General features: G+C 41.2%; 2 protein-coding genes and 2 long non-coding RNA genes across 4 annotated transcripts in view; 2 read left to right on the top strand and 2 right to left on the bottom strand.

Annotated features, from left to right (window-relative positions):
- Window positions 1-498: 498 nt before the first annotated feature.
- Window positions 499-9,703, bottom strand: nup54 (nucleoporin 54). Its single transcript, XM_056422163.1, has 15 exons — window positions 9,607-9,703; window positions 9,043-9,153; window positions 7,798-7,881; window positions 7,631-7,666; window positions 7,039-7,125; window positions 6,392-6,553; window positions 5,200-5,420; window positions 4,924-5,111; window positions 4,572-4,768; window positions 4,424-4,478; window positions 3,872-3,965; window positions 3,357-3,464; window positions 3,057-3,176; window positions 1,658-1,768; window positions 499-1,086 (listed from the first exon to the last, which is right to left on the bottom strand). The coding sequence occupies exons 1-15, from the start codon at window positions 9,647-9,649 to the stop codon at window positions 952-954; spliced, it is 1,752 nt and encodes a 583-aa protein (XP_056278138.1). The 5' UTR covers window positions 9,650-9,703; the 3' UTR covers window positions 499-951.
- On the top strand, window positions 9,086-14,206 carry LOC130199011 (uncharacterized). Its single transcript, XR_008832729.1, has 3 exons — window positions 9,086-9,175; window positions 10,771-10,834; window positions 12,372-14,206. It is a non-coding gene; the product is annotated as an uncharacterized LOC130199011 (long non-coding RNA).
- On the bottom strand, window positions 12,206-15,483 carry LOC130199013 (uncharacterized). Its single transcript, XR_008832730.1, has 2 exons — window positions 15,424-15,483; window positions 12,206-13,195 (listed from the first exon to the last, which is right to left on the bottom strand). It is a non-coding gene; the product is annotated as an uncharacterized LOC130199013 (long non-coding RNA).
- hnf4a (hepatocyte nuclear factor 4, alpha) overlaps window positions 15,458-17,174 on the top strand; it is an 18,663-nt gene continuing 16,946 nt past the window's right edge. The window contains exon 1 of the mRNA XM_056422165.1: window positions 15,458-15,596. Coding sequence (XP_056278140.1) covers window positions 15,548-15,596 — 49 coding nt within the window. The 5' untranslated portion in view covers window positions 15,458-15,547. The remainder of the gene's footprint in view (window positions 15,597-17,174) is intronic.

Below are 17,174 nucleotides of genomic sequence, written 5' to 3'. Positions count from 1 at the left end.
CTCTATAGAAGGCTCAAGAGGTATTATAAACATAGTCAACCATTGCCGTGTCGATATTTTTATTTTGAAGTTTACATCAAATATTTGCTTTTAGAAAGTAAAATAATTATGCATCATTTGTACCCACCTAGGTTTTGCTTGGGGAGCAACACAACGAGTGACTAGTCATCAGTCACTACCCCCCGCGTCCTTCTCTTCTACCGGCGGCGTGTCGTTCAGATCCGACGGATATCGGTGACTCCACTGCACGAGGGCATTTAATCTTTTTGAAAGCTGCTTAATCAATTCAACTGCCAATCAGTCCGAATCCAGGACATGAATCCTATCAACTCAAGCCCTACTTTGATGAGCTGTTGGAAAAGGCTCGTCTGAAGGTAATCGCTGCTGACGTGAGATGTAGCAGCACCAAAACAATACAAATGTAAATAACCTCTTCGCATCAAAAACAGGATGCAGATAGCCGGGCGAGAAAGTTCAACTGAAAGTAATGTAGTCAACTTGTTTTTAAATTCAAATGAACTTTATTAACATTCTGACAACGGCATTTAAAAAAAAGAAAAGAAATACAAAGATGTATTTACAATGTATTCAAACACAGCACACACTCAATCCTACAGTTTGTTTACCCGCCAGCCACAATCGGTCTCATTCCCAAAATCTGCTTTAACAAACAGGTGACGCCAGCTATTATTAGATGATGTAGAGTTTTTTAATTGAGCTCTTTATATCCGTCCGGAAAGCACAGTTTAAGCAGTATTTTCTTGTGGGGGGAAAAGTCGTTTTAAAATGGGGACCAGGAGATTCCGGATGCAGATACAGCATGACGACAAGAACAAGTCGACTCTTCGAGGTGACGGGCAGGCCACTTTTCAGAGGATTGATATTGTGAGTCAGAGCACAATATGTGTGTGTGTGTGTGTGTGTGTGTGTGCGTGTGTTGGGGAGGCAGACTCAGCTCAGGATGCTTCCTCTCATGTGTCCACTGTCACTGTCACTCAGCCCGTGCTCTACGAGTTTGATGTCTTCCAGGTCGTCCTTGATGACGCTGATCAGATGACTTAAACCGTCCTGCTGTTGTTTCAAGTGCTGAGAGTGACGGACAAGGAAAATGTTTCAGTTAGTGCACAAAATCCTGACAAACATTTTCAAAACACTCGTGGCGGTCTAGGGTAGTCATTCCCACACTTTTCCAAGGACCCACTTAAAAAAAGTCACACCATTGTGAGCGTATTCACAATAGGCCTCATCTATAAAATGAAAAAATAACACATTTTCGGCATAAATGAACACCCCATTTATACGCATTACTTTGTGTTATCTTGAATATGTAAAACATGCGTTATTGTGAACATGTTTACGAACGAGGCCACATAAATGCATTCACACACGCTTGTTTATTTAATCAGTAAAATCAACAGAATGTAGTACAGCCATTCATATTAGAGTTATTGTTTTAGGGAGGCTACACTTATACAAACATTCATAGTCTCCCTCATGTGGCTCAAAGGTGCGCTGCAGGTATTAAAGACAACGGGAGAAATCCAATAGGAGAAATTCAGCAGAAAATTATTTGCAGACCCTCATAAAATGTTCTGGCTTAGAGAACTGTGCATTCAGAGGTCACAATAGGATGCATTGTGTGAATGTCGGGACTCACGTGTTTGATTTCCCTGAGAAGGTCTGCGTCAACACTGTAGCGCTCTTCTGATCGCACAGCGCCAAAGTGGTTCTGCATCCGGATTTGGGACATTAGTTCATTCAACCGACCCTGCAAGAGGAGACACAAGTAGGTGAATTGAAGAGGGGGGGGGGGGGGGAGGAGGGTAAAGAACACCGGCTGTTTTCCAAAAACTGTGCCGAGATCTTGGTAGCAAGTAGAGCATGTACCGGTGGTGTTAAATGTACTCTTCTGTTTAAGGAACTCGTGGCCTTTCTGGCCCAGAACAAGTTGACTCTCGCAGACCCGTTTAGCGGCAGTGTGTTTGAACAATTAAAAACAAATCTAATGTGTCTATGTAGAGGAGGGGGGACAACAAAATCAGACTCGACATGCTGCCCAATGCCCGTCATGAGGCGCAGCAACTGGACATGGCAGGAAAGAATGTAATGGCGAAAACAATCACGACACATCGGGTTAAACTTCAGGTGCGGTTTATTGACGATAGGAGGTAAGCCTCTTCCAGTTCTGGTGCAACAATGGGATCCTTGCCTTGCCACTCGAGCAGAACTTCCTACCCTTCAGCACTACCTATCTCTCCGAGTGTGGCTGCTCGGCTCTGGTTCAGCTGAAGATAAAGCACAGAAATAGACTGGACACTGTGCATGACCTCACGACACGACTATGACCTCAACATCGCCTCGTCTACTAGAACTCCAGACTTTGAGACTCTCGTCAGTCCTCCAGATTAGGGTCAGTGTTAAAACACAGGTTGAAGAGTGCTGCTTCATTCACTTCAAGGCACAATGTTTCAGTATTTACCTTAAACGGTAATCCAAAGAAAATGTATTTTGGATAGTTGAAGTAAAAAAAAAAAATTGCACTTTGTTTAATTTATTTTTAGTTTGTGGATAAAAGCTGCTACTCAAAACACTGAATTGTCCCATAGTGCACAGTTGGTTGTCAGATTCAGTGAGTATCCTCAGCTTAAACTACATAACTGGAGTCTTCTTTAAACTACTTCTCAGTAGTTTATTTATTTCATGTTTGTGCATGGAATAAACTGTTGAAATGCAGCAAATTGAGTGTAAAGGGGAATACTTCCCTCTCTAGCTTCGCCACCAGCTGGTCGTTCGTGTTTACCAATAAACTTTTTGTTTGCGCTGGCATTCTGTGACGCTCGACTATCTCAGGTTCAAACGGCACCATCTTTTCATTAAATTCATTTGAGAGGTTCAAAATGTTCCTCGATTTGCATCGCGGCTTATCATTAAGGGGTGACTGTGGGTTAAGAACGGGTCTTCACTAAAACGTTGTCACATGCGCTATATTTCTTTACAATAATAATTTCCGAGCCATAAAAGGAGCGATGCCAGATTTAGAAACTGGAGACACTTGCCTTGAACTGTGTGGGGGCATTCAGTTCAGAGTGGATGGTGTCCAGCTGCACCCTGAGGTGCTCCTCGTCCACTTGGATAGCATATCCACTTTTCCGCTGTATCTCTTGTTTGATTAGCACCTGCCAGGAAAATGGAGCCGTAGGAGGAGATAAATGTGAGAAAGACCGGGGTAGGAACAATAAAGCAGGGAAAGACAGACAGTGCCAGGGGATTGATTCAAACTCCAAGCAACGTGGAGATGGCATTCATTAAAGGTCATTTCAACCTGCAACGCGATACCACCGAACGAAGGCAGCTACCTGCAGCACCCGGTGAGAGAGGTCCATCAGCTTCCTCTTGTACTGGGCTATCTTGGCCACCGTGGTCGCCTGGTTCTTCTGGAGGTCACTGATGTCGCCGGATATAATCTGCACGTCAACAAGTGCGTGTGGACGGGAGTGAAAAGAAGGAGAGAAAGTGTTGCATCAAGCATATTTTTTTCTCTTTTTTAGAATCCATGCCCTGTTGAACTACCTCAAAAAGTCTGGGCGTATTTCTCCCTTTACGTATTGTAAGCTATACATATATTCTATTTACAATCCAAATAGTTATAAAAACTTCCCTAAATCCTGACATCGACCCTTGCGGCTGTATTTGTAATAGTACTTCCAGCTGTGACCAACCCTTTGGCAGCTGGCTTGTATGGGACATCTGGGTTCTCCGTCCTTGACGCCACAAAATCCGTTTACAAATCCCTTTGTTGATAATCAGAAGGCACGGTGCCCATGTCTGTTAGAGACGTAAGATTGTCGGGAACAGATGTTTTTTTACTTACATCCACTCGGGTCTGGTGCTGTTTGGTCATCTGCTCCTGGATTTGCAGCCTGCGCAAAAGCTCCTTAAAACCCACCATGGGCACAGGTATTAATCTGGAGAAGAACATGAAGTCAAACACTTTTAATGGCAAAGCAGCGAACCACAAGAGGTCAAACGGTAGTTTGTTGTACACAACAAAAAGACAGTGAAATGGGTATTGATCAGGAACCCAGCAGAACAATCTTCAAGCATCATTTGAAAAAAAAAAAAAAAAACCCATCTAAATCAGTTGAGAAAATAAAAGAGTATTACACTAAACTTAAACACTGCATAGATCATGTTCCACATATATATATATATATGGCTTGAGGGTACGAGATAAGAGTCTACGCTCTGGTTGAAATTATATAATTGGTACAGCAAGTGAAACTGTAAAAAAGTTGGGGGGAAATCTAAAATGCAGCAACTGGAGAGTCTGTAAAATCTACAAGTCTCTTTACCTGCTCTCCCCCAATATTATTCATATAGATCCCTTCGTGGGAAGTTTGACAGAAGTCGTGAACCAACTTACTTCTCTGGTTCAGGGTTGTCCACCTTAGCCTGCTCCCAGATGATGGGGTCCACTCCTGAGCGAGAAGAGACAACTCTCAGAAGTAAGTCACAAACCAAAAACCACCAGTCGAACTCAACGAGAGGACGACACAAACGCGCCCGTTTACCTGCGGGTGCATTCTGCAGCAGCTGTTTGAGCTGAGCCGGAGACAGCTCCGTGCGTGCGACAGACATGAGCACTCCGATCTGCGTGAGCTGCGCCTTGACGTTGGCCTGCTCCAGATAGTTGAAGAGCGTGGTGGCGGGGATCCGCTTGGAGGTGCCATTGGGAGAACGCTCCACCACGTAAACGATCACCTCCGTCCTGAGAGACAGAAGACGGAGACGAGTCCCCGCATTTGGTTTAGAATCTAATCAATTCCTAGTCAAATTGTAATACCTACACAATTTCTGCAACGCTAAAAATCTCTTCTGAAAGTAACGAGGGAACCGTGGGTGCTGCAGTAGAGACGGACGTACTGGTCATTGGGCAGGGCTTTGACGACGTCCACATTGACAGTGAGAGTCTGGTTGCTTCCCAGGAACTTGTGGAGGGACTCCACCAGCTGCTGCTGCAGAGCTCGCACATCAGATTCTTTTCTATTAAAAAGCAAGACCACGAAGCCATCCTCGTCCTTACTCACTGGGACACAACTGTAGCCCACCGCCTAGGAAACAAACACACAAAGGACAATCGTTTGATATTCAAATTCAAAAGCCCACATCCACACACTCAAAGTAACCATCAACCAATACCTTGAACCTGCAGAATGGGTTCTCCTGGGTGAAGTCGACGGGCTGGTTGTTGTTGCTGTAGTAGCCCTTCCCAGTGCCCCAGTAAGCCTGCAGCTGGTTCCATTTGGCTAAAATGGAGTCACGCTCATCTCCTAACAAGGTGGGTGCTGACAGAGCAGTGACCTGCTGGTACAGCTGGGTGGGCTGAGCCTGGAGCTGGGCCGGCGGGCCAAACAAGCTTCCTAGTAGGTGTAGGGAGAGGTAAAAGGACACGTCAGATCGTCTCTCTTTATATCCGTGTTTCTAGACGGGTAAACTACCGGCCTAATGACTAATATTATAATATGAGGAAAATCCCCAAAAATGTCAACTTTATACATTCTAGTCTTATATTTCGGCTTCAACTGCACACTGTTGGACTGATGATGACGGTACAAGCTGAAATCTGCAATTAGCTGCTAGTTGTCGCCCTCTGCAGTGATCAGAAGTGTACAGCAGTCCATAGAGGAGTTGTGGAGAGCCGTTGATGCTGCTGTTATGACCCAGAGTGTAAAGGGGATTTGTCGTGTTGTTCACCCCCCTGCCTGAAGGCTGTGCTGTGTGTTATGTGTTGTGCTTTTCTTTCTTTCAGGAAATTGAAAGGCTATTTGGGAGGGACCCTGTGTTGCCAGCCCTTCCACTCCAGCTTCCCACCGGGGCGAGGAGCCCTTTTGTTTAACCCCGTTTTCTGCTCGGGAGGTAAGACACCTGTACTTTCTTTGTTCCTTTTGTGGTCTAGGGAAGTTAGGTGACTTGCAGATTGTTTTATGTTTGTTATTTTGGGCCAGGCCTCAGCCTGAAGAATGCTTGACACTTGTGTTCATGAATAAAAAATATTTTGTTATGATAAGCTGCAGTATTGGTCCTAATTTGGGAGGTGGAAAGACCCGTATTTTTGTCACGCTCAGGCTCCCCTAGGCCGGGCGTAACAGCTGCTCCGATACGTGATGCTTGATTTTGAAATTAGAAAAGACAAACATGCCGTTTACATTGAATACTTTGCTGGCAATCAACATCTAGAACAGGCCGGATAAAAATCAGGATGTAATTAATCAATTAGTAAAACAAATCATGAATATGAGCTTTAATGTTCTGCAATGGCTGCCATGTTTGGGTCATAGTCGTCTAATATTCACGTGCAAACAAACTGATATTTGGAAAGACGGGGTGTCACCTGGCTGCTGCTGCTGCGTTGGCTGGATATTAAAGCCTCCAAACCCACCGAGGCTAGTTGTTCCTAACCCAGTACCAAATCCTGTTGCCCCAGCAGCGGTTCCAGCTCCGAGCCCAGATGAGAACCCAAAACCTTTGTTCTGCGTGTTACCAAACAGGCCTCCTAAAACACAGGATTGTTCCAACAGTGAGAAAGTATGTACATTAATGCTACTGAATGGCAGTGTAGAGATTTTGTTAGCATGCCAACACGCTGTGTAGAAAATGGAAACCAAACCAACTGACATCAGTTTCTCATCAACTTTTCCTGTAAAAGTTTGATATTAAATGATTAACCTCCACATTAGGCTTCTTGCTGGACTCAATCCAAGTTTATAATTATTTATATTTTTTCATGCAAGAAATAGCTGTGCATCTACACTTCGAACATGACAATAAGAATGAAACACACAATGGGATCCCGACCTGAGGTCACAGAACAGTAATGGTAAAGTGCAGCTAATAAAACCGGCCTTTGACGACTGTTGCCTTAGTTGGGCAAACCTGCAAGATGTCCTCTTAAAAAAATAATAATTGTGTCCATGCATATTCTATGTCCTGCATATTCACATTAATGACACAAAAAGCGAATGTTGTAAGGCTGCTGACCTGCGGTGTTGGCGGGAGCAGCAAAGCTGAACGTGGACCCTGGTGCAGCAGCAGTTGTTGCGGTTGTCCCAAAGCCACCAAACGTGCCTGAGAAATAAAGCAAATCATGGCACGGTGAACAAAAAAATATATATGTATGAATTAAATTGTTAATAAATTGCAGAAGATCAAAAAACATGTCGATGCTTCTAAGCTAATAAAAAGGGAAACTTAATTTGTATTCCATCGAGCATTGCTCTTATGTCCAACAGATACGGTAAACATGTACAGCTTTCTACAGGAATCAAATGAGATGAGTGCATAATTCAGCATTTTGCCTCCTCATGGAAATGGAAACAACATTGCATGACACTGAGAAACAGCAACATGTCAAGAGAAAAAACTAATAAAATCACTGCACCACATAGTGGAAATGTATGTTTACAGACAGAGACGGTACTGATTAATCAATCACAAAGGTCCACCTGTGCTAGCCCGGCTATTACAAACATTGAAAACAGTGCCAGTGGTGGTTGCTGTCACAAAGAACCCCACATTAAAGCTGACTGCTGCCGGGTTGTCATTTAAACCAAACTCCCAAAACTAAACCCACCAGCAGTGGTGCTTCCAGCTCCCAGCACCCCAAATCCTGCAGGCAGCGAGAAAAGGAGAATGACATGGAGTTAAATGACAAAGGGCAGGCCTGCATGGGCTTATTACTTGTAAAACGTGCCTTAAAAGAGATGAGACTAAAACAAATTAATACAATATATTTCTTACCAGTGTTGGTGGCGCCAAAACTAAATCCTGTGGCTGGTGCGGCAGCAGCAGGGGCGGCGGCGCCAAAGCCAGGGGCTGCGAGAGCTACAACGATAAAAGCAGACGCACAATAGGCAGTCAGATAAACCGGCACCTAGAATTGGATACCAAAAGAATACCATAGTCACAAATGATATGTAAAAACCTTTTCTTTGAGAAAAACAAAACGGAAACTAATGCAAAATACAGATATCAGTTCCTCTTCTTACAGCGTGCATGCACATTTTAATAAAGGTACTCTTGATCTGATAAGACATTCAGGGGGCTCATTCACATCTTCCTGATTTAATGTGACGACCAATAATAATAACCAAGAATACAGTTCAGACAAGAACAGATTTGCTGTGTTTTCATTCATGCATTGTGGTGCCCAAAGAGTTAACATAATCTACTCTAGTTAGCACAACCCACAACACATCTCCAATACAAACAAGGGATCGCACAATTATTTTAGAAAGCTTACACACATCTGATTTAAACAATAATTCGCCTCCATCAATATGCTATGGCTTTAAAACTAAAAGCTGGTTAAGCTTTACAGTGATGCCCACATATCCAGACAAATGTATTCCACTACTGTAACTTATTATTTGATGGACTAAAACGAGCATCATGATGACCGTACATCACAGTACATTACATGTCATTTAGCAGACGCTTTTATCCAAAGCGACTTACAATAAGTGCATTTCAACCTAGAGTACAAACTAAGAACAACAAGAATACAGAAAGTAACATTTCCTCAACATAGTCGAACTACAAAAGTACCATAATAAGAGCTATTTAAGTGCCACTGAAGTGGTAATCTGTGTTTTAATCCAGATATAGTCGGAACATATGTGTTTTCAGTTTCCGGCGGAAGCTGTAGAGACTTTCTGCTGTCCTGATGTCAGTGGAGAGCTCATTCCACCACTGAGGAGCCGGGACAGCAAACAGTCTGGATTTATTGAGTCTTTTATAAAAAAGTGTATCACTGTTTTCTTCCCAATTTGAGTTTCTTTCAAAAATCTTAACCAGAGCCTAAATTTAGCCCAAACCCAAATCCAGTCTTTATCGGGAGGTGGATATCACTCGAAATAACCTGACGCATTACATTTGTTTCCCCATTTGTGGGATAAGACACCTCCCAAACTGAAGCGAACAGTCGTTGTTTACAAGGAGAGGAGAGGAGAGGAAAGGAGAGGAGAGGAGCATCTCTGGACTTACCGCCGAATCCGGGGGCGGCTGTGGTGGTGGTGGCTGCGGGGCCGAAGCCAAACGCGGCCGTTGATGCGGTGGGTTTGGCACCAAATGAACCGAAAGAAAACCCGGACGTGCCTTCGCGTGAACAGAGAGGGCGGTGAGTGTTGGTTGTCCTGACAGCAACGTCAACGTACAGCTACAGTGGATTTAACACGCTACAAGCTACTTTTAAAAAACGCAAATACGAGTTAAAATGCGAGGAGTAACGTTCGCGTTATGCGATAGCGTTAGCTACAAGATAGACGTACAGTGACGTACGTTGTGGTGGTAAAAACGAGTGCCGTTTCACTGAAGCCAAACTTTAACATTAAAGCAAGTTATCATCACATGACAGTGTAGATTTAGAAAGTATTTGGCGTTAGCTTGGCCCGGGGGGGACGTTGGCTAGACGATCCCGCCGTCACCAGCTCGAAGGGTTACAGTTGAACATGTTTCGCGAACGTACATACACACACAAGTAACATTACTGTGACAATATAAAAGTGGCATGCTTTTAGTTTCATTAGAATACTCCAAAAAGGTACTTACTTGCCGCTGGGTTACTCGCGGCGCCACCGAAACTGAACGCCATGTTGATTGTTTTTAGATGCAGGCGCTTCTTCTTCTTCTTCTCCTCCTCGAGGCAGGTTTATCGGCGGTTGGCTATACAACAAAATTGCGCATTACCGCCACCAACTGGTATGGAGTGGAACGTGTATTAATGATTTGATGAAGTCCTCCTCACAGTCTCAGGTCTGATTAAGACGCGCTGCATTCGGGTCTTCACGGACCCGCAACACCAGAGCGACAATCAAAACATGACGTGACAACTGGACCGGTGTTTTTGACAAGTTCAGAATTATCAGAGGAAATTCTGGGGGCATTTTTTGTCCGTCTCCTCATGATATCGGGGGCAAAATGATATTTCTTGGGGACATTTTTGCCCTTTGCCCTCGTGTATTTCTGACGCTGTATGTATGTATGTATTTATGTATGTATGCATGTATGCATATATGCATGTTTGTATGCATATATGTATGCATGTCTGCATGTATATATATATGTATACATGCATACTTACATGCATACATACATACATACATACATGTATGCATGTATGTATGTATTTATGCATGTATGCATGTTTGTATATACGCATGTATGCCTGTTTGTATGCATGTCTGCATATATATATATGTATGTACGTATGCATGTATGCATGTGTGTATGCATGCATGCAGTGGCGGGCCGTGCATTTTATACCTAGGCCTTCAATGCCGTCTTACTACAGCTGAACAACCTAATGTAAGATTAGTTCACCATGTATTTATGTATGTACATGTGTGTATATATATATATTTATATATTTTAATAAAATATATATATAACACATACATACATATATACATTCATGATGCATGTATATATGTATGAATGTGTGCAGTTTACATTTGTATGTAAAGCACTCAAAAACACAATTATTGGATGGATTGTCATAACATTTAGTACGTACATTAATGTCCTCCTCAGACTGAAATTGTTAGTAAATATGGTGATCACATTTTGTTTGTCTTACATTCTCACTCCCCCAGACCCCTGCGTTGCTATTCTCCAATCATCCACAAGATGCTTTCAGACTTTCCCTCATCAGCCCTGCACTATATAACCATCCCATTTATGTCAGGTTGTGATATGTTGTGTCTTCCTTTTCAGCCATGTATATGTGGAGGTGCAACCTGAACCCTTTAGCACCGACACCTGCAATCTACAGCTGCCTGTAAGCTCATACACCTTCATTTTATCAATACATCCCTGAACTCGTCCTGTCTGCTGGATTGTCTGCATTTGGGTCTTCTTCGCATGTTGTGTCGCAATTACCTGCCTGACAAAAATAGCAGCAAAGCTCCCGTTACCATGCACACGCATGCCATCGCATTAGGCCTGCTCTACATCAGTGTGCCTCCTCATTATGAGCATGTTGGCATTTAACTCAGAGCACTGCTGTTCCTGAAGCCATTGCTCTTGTTGTTGTGCCTCGTCTGCTATCGTGAAGGACGTCAAATGTTAAAGATAAAGCACGATTAATTAATTATGTCACTGTTTTTTCCACTGTGGAGTTTTCAGCTCACACTATGTTGGGACATTTCTAAATGTTGCAGATATTCCACACAGTAACAGAAAGTATCAACAATTAACACTTTTTTAAATCATTGTTTTCTATTTTTTCATTGATTGAAAGAGAGAATGTATTTAATAACGTGTGTGTTTTTGTATCCTCGCTTTCATTTCCTGTTCCGGTTGTTCTCCAAGTGTCTGAGCTTTGTTCTCTGTGAATTATTTAACTCCAGTAGCGCCAGATCTCCAGTGGGTGGCGGTGCAGCGTCCTCTCTATCTTTGAGTATATTTCACATGGCAGGAGATTTGTTCCTGGGACCAACAGGGTCTCCAAGAGGGAGATAATTATTTCAGTAAGGCATGCCTCTATCTCTCAAATAAAGGATTCAGATATTAGAATGTCCAAATGTTATGAAAAATAAAAGAGTGTGAACCCCTTATTTAACTCCATCCCCCTTGTTTAGCACTAATACGCCATTTGAATATGTCTTGGTGCTATAATATTATAATGAACCAATATTGCACATACTGTACATGTTGTATATGTTTAGATGGAATAAAACAAGAATTTAGAACAAGGTGTGTGGAAATGACACTAAATGTAGAAATAATATAAGGAAATCTATTTACAAGGGAGAGTTTTACGGTATATACACACCACACTAAACAGTTAATTGTACGTTTCTTTGGTTATCCCTAATTCATTTCCCAAAAATGTGAGGATGTGTTTGTCCGATTTAAAAAAAATAGAGTTTGCAACAATATTAGAATTGTATGAGGACAATATGTAACACCCTGTTCTGTGTCTCAATAACAATTGCAATTGTATATAACAATAAAGCAATATTAATGTGGGCAGATGAGTTTAAGTGCATTTCTGCACTGAAATGAACAAGGAAGACCATCATTTAAATTGTTCCGCAAAATATTTTTGGGAAAACGGTAGGAGTCATGAGAAACATTTAGAATTCATGGTAATATTTTTTTTAAAGATTAAATATATAAATAAAAATATTATTGCTATCAGTCAAAATCATCTTTAACTTTGTTTATTATGGGTTTTCAAATGTTTTGGTCAAATAAGTCACTCAAATATCATGGCATAATTCACTTTTAAATACTGTGGTTATTGTCAATACGGGTTTATGGCGACACCACTCGGATGAAAGCATCAACATGTGCTTCGTGTTTCCTCCCAGATGGTGTAGGCGAGCAGCAACAAAGTGGGATGTGCTGACAACAGGTGTAGTGTTGCCTACTTCCATGTTCTCCCAAACAAGAACATATCGGAGGCAACACTGCTCATCTGCAACTACTCTATAAAGTGAGGCACTTTTCTTGTACAGAACAATATGCATGCATGCAAACACTACAGAGACATTATCATCAGAAAATGTCAAAGGTTTTTTTTCAATATACAAGTCAGGTGAAATTCTATATTTCTTATTCTCATCAAATCTCAGGAAAAAACATATAACATGATTAGCAATTATAAAACAAATTATTATCAGTGTCCAAAGCTTGATATTTATTTCCCCTGTGCCATGGATATCTTTTATTGTCCAAAAACTATACAAAATGCATGAATGAACCACTGAGAACTGTTGCTGTGGGCAGCCATGGACACACACTCTGGAGTTTATTTTGATTCAATCTCACAAACACCATCCTGATCCCTCAAGTACTGACTAGAGCACACATGTGGATTAATCCACCACTAAAAATAGTCCCCTATGTTAAGTAAGATTTCTATCTTCAGTAGGAACCATTTGGGTTGGGGCTGTGTGTGCCAGGCAGGTTGGGGATAGAGATAGACTAACACATTTTGGTTTTGTGTCATGTGTTAACAACAAAAATATAGGAATAACATCAGTCTTATCCAAAAGTATTAGTCGTGAACTAAAAAAAAACAAAAGCATAACAATGCCCGATTATTATGTTCATCTGTGTTTCAGGGGGGGCTGTGAGGCTCCCTATAAGAGCGGGAAGCCTTGTTCTGTCGTCCGTCCAGCTGCGGCGGCTCCTGCAGGAGGAACCAGTGCTCATCAAGCAGAAAACCCAAAAGACAACACATTGTTTTAAATGTGTTTTTAAAATGAAGAAACAAGTCACCATCCAAAGTCAAGTTTGAACAAAACATACAACATAACAAAATGATGCAGTTGTCCAGTTACCACTATATTCAAAGTCAATCTTTATTAATGCGTGTTTAACATATGAGGTGAGTTAATGGTTTGAATGTTTTTTGGTTTATTGTTGTTGGTAACCAACAAAATCATTTCTTTCGTTGGTTGAATTAGTTGCCCGGTTTTTACTTCTTGAAGACATCTGTAGGGAGTTTCTGCAATTGATTTTATAGACTTTTATAGAACCATTGAGTAAAATGAAGCAATTTTCTTGTACATTTTAAATACAATATTGAATGTGTTATTGATTTTATTTACAACTTGATTCAATATTTTTGTTCAGTGGGAAAAACTGTTAAGTTTATTTTGGCAGTCAAATCAAAGTTGTCTATTTGCCTGAGTGAACAATAATACAGTTAGAAATAACTGATGCCTCTGTGTACCCCTATATATTTATGCATATAATTGTCTTCTCCCTACTTCGTCTGTTCATTTCTTGGTGTTTATTAACTGCTGATGCAAGACATTTTCTGTCCTGCATTTCCCCTCATTACATTTCTGTGCCATAAAACTAGACAACTGCAGCTTTTATGGTCTGAAATATGATGGAATTAGCAGTGTTTCAACCAATTCACTCACACACACACACACACACACACACACACACACACACACACACACACACACACACACACACACACACACACAAAAAGCAAACGTGTAAAATATTTTAAATAGGAACCAGCAAAAAAACAAAAGTGTAACGAGCAATCAAGCTCATCCCTTCACGGTCATAACTGTTTGTTTAGGAGCTCTTTATTCAGAAATGGAAAGTGGTTAAAAATGGCTTCCCAGCCTTCTCTTGTGCATTTCTGGTTATTAGGCTATAATAAATTGATTGATTGATACTGGCATTCACTTTCTTGCTGAGAGTTAGATGCCATTCATGTCTGTGCTGTAAGTATTATGCTAACTTAATTTAGCATAAAGACATAAACCGGGTAAAACAATAATCTGTCTGAAGGTAATTTATCAGCACATCTAAAGCTTGTTAAAGAGCATCATTTGTTTAATAAAAAACTGAACTGCGAAAAACATATATTGTGTTTTTTTTCTAAAGTAATGCCAAGAAATGGTCCAGCACATAGACAACTGTAAAACCATGATGTGTTTTCTATATTTTTTTTGGAGAGATTAAATAAATGCGCATTAACATGTTCATTCAGTTGTAGAGGGTTTGTTACCTTTGGACAGAGAAAAGGTCAGATGTTTCACCCTGCTTCACCCTGTTTCCAGTCTATGCTAAGCTAAGCTAACTGGCTGCGGGCTATATTTTTATATTTAATGTACAGATATGAGAATGGCATCGATCTTGTCATCCAACTCTTGGCAAGAAACCCCAAATGGCGTATTTAACACAAATGTTGAATGAACTATAAATCTCATAAGGACCATAAAAGCAGTAATGCTGAATGTCTTAATATGGACAAGGTTGTCCAAGTAAATCATGTGAAACTGTCATCATATTTTGAGAAAGTCCAAAGAAAACTAGCCTGCGTACTTGTATCTATCACAAGGAGCTAGATGGTGCAAACTTGCCTTTATGAAGTGAAACAGGTGCTTTCCATTTCAGCTGTGAGAGGGTGAAAATCACATTCAAGTAGATTTCCGTGGATGTCTTGTATCCACAGGTGACTCAGGCCCGTTTCTATATGCAACAGCTCAGCCATCAGTAACATTTCCCCCTCAGTCAAAATAAAGCCTGGTGACGTCACTCATACACAGTGGGTTCGCTGCCACCTTCAGTACATTCTCCACTCCTCTGTCTTTTATGTTTCTCCCCACCCTCCAGCTTTTCTCTTTTTTTCCCTTCATAAATTTAGTTTCTTATTAAGCGCTCTTAATCACTCCCAATCTGTAAAGAGAAATGTCTATTTGGTGATGAGAAAGAGGGGAAATCATGTAATAACTTCATGTCTATTTGAGTTTCTATCATCATGTTGCCTTAGTTACAGCTGCTATATAGATTGGTGTCCATACGAGCCTAGTTACTGTTTAACCTCCCCACCCACATTTTCCCAGATTAGGAAAATCAATAAGATAACAGCGGCAACACCGGCCTTACCTTGCACCAACAACACCCTTCTCACACTCCAGCAACCTGCGCCAAACTTCAACATTTTACACCTTATGGTGAGGGAGCAAAAAGTGGATTTTAAACACATGTTTGAGAGGGAGCAGAAGACGAAATGGTCAATGTAAATACACAAGTCAGTTCAAGTATGGAACTTCCATTTGGTGAGTACACACTACCTTTTGTTTTTATCAACCGGGCCGTTTCTTTGGAAAAAAGGTTGCGTGTGGCAGCTGCTTGCTTTTTTCTTTCTCTTTCCGTGATTCGAGCTCTGGAGCTTCTGCTGGATCACAACAGATTCAGGGTGGAAATATCATCGCCATTTGTGTCTGCCTTTTTCACACGGCTGTAATTCAGGAGGTGTGTCAGAGATACGGAGGTTGTTAAAAAAGGCCATGGGAGCTGGGCCTGATGGTGATGATGGTACAGAGGTTTTTCAGATGTCCGAGCAGTTGCAGTGCATCCAGTGTGAAGGAGGATTTGAGAGGATTTGAGCTTGATGATGTTGGTGCAGTTAATACAACCAAGGAGTTTTGAGAAGCTGCGGTAGTGGTTGAAGTCAGAGGTATTTTTTATTCTAGACCTGTGGTGCTGAAAACTTTATTTTTGTAAGATGAAATATGAAACCTTGATGAAGCTTACATTTGTATGCATGCTTCACAAACACAGAAATCCCCATCAATCACATCTCTGCACAATGCTGCAACCGGCTCTTGAACATACACTGTGTGGATGACAGTGGAAGCCTTACTGTACATTACTGCCTCTCACAACAGTTTTTTAATACAGCAGTTGGAGGTTTTGTTTTTACTCCTGAGGTTATTCATTCAATGATTTGCATGTCCCACTGCAGAGATGCAAATTGCACAAAGCCCTGGCCAAATGACAAAAAAAGTGATACAAAATGATAATAATAATAATATGTTTGTCCCTGAACAGATGTTGCTGTAGCGATGATTTTTGATTGAGCTAAATACTTTTCTGGAAGCCCTGAGAGTAATGTGTTTTTATTTGCGGTTAGGTTTATCAACCTAAAAGCTTCCTCTTTATCCCACACCTGCTTTCCCACTTTCCCTGAACACTCAACATGAACCCATTATTACCCCTCCGGTATATACCCTGTAACACAGTGATGAGGCACTATTGTTTTTCCTCTTTAGCCAGTTTATGACACTGTTTTCTTCTTTCATCTAAACGTCACCATGTGACCATTTTCAGTGACATTAAGTTGCATATGAAAAATGTCATATTGTATATATTTTAAGAACTTAAATGATTGCAGTGCAAATTATTTAAATCTTGAAAATTGGTGACATTACCAACACGCCTTATGAATAGTGTTTGGGTTTTTTTCCGATACGTCGGGTTGTTTTTTAAAAACGATAACCGATACCGGTGCCCTTTTTTTGAACTTTTTTTTTTTTTTTTTTAACCGCACAACTTTTTAAAAACCTCTTTATCCATTGTAGCTGCAGTACAAACATCATAGAAGACAAACAACGGATATCAGACTGTAAAACATACATATATCCATATATATATGTGGTTATATGTATGTGCAGACCTTATAGTTTTATACTGTCACTGTGTTGATGTGGACAAAGACCACAACCAACAAGATCAGAGGTACTGAAGATGAACGTGTAAAACTTTTGACAGCAACAGCAAAAGAGAAACTGACAACAAAGTGACCCCCGGTTCTCCTCCTCTATCATCCATATTATTCAGCGGCACCGGGTAGC

Source organism: Pseudoliparis swirei, chromosome 9, assembly GCF_029220125.1.
Source record: "Pseudoliparis swirei isolate HS2019 ecotype Mariana Trench chromosome 9, NWPU_hadal_v1, whole genome shotgun sequence".
NCBI classification, from domain to species: Eukaryota; Metazoa; Chordata; class Actinopteri; order Perciformes; family Liparidae; genus Pseudoliparis; species Pseudoliparis swirei.
The sequence above is the reverse complement of the archived record's forward strand: the minus strand, read 5'-3'. Positions and strand labels throughout refer to the sequence as shown.

Bases quoted from the DNA above. Each gene is read 5' to 3' on its own strand.
- nup54 (XM_056422163.1), bottom strand. From the start codon at position 9,649: ATGGCGTTCAGTTTCGGTGGCGCCGCGAGTAACCCAGCGGCAA. The intron at 5,112-5,199 runs GTATTGGTTGAT...TTTGTTTCCTAG, and splicing joins ACCCATTCTGCAGGTTCAAG to GCGGTGGGCTACAGTTGTGT. The intron at 1,087-1,657 runs GTGAGTCCCGAC...CGTCACTCTCAG, and splicing joins TTCTCAGGGAAATCAAACAC to CACTTGAAACAACAGCAGGA.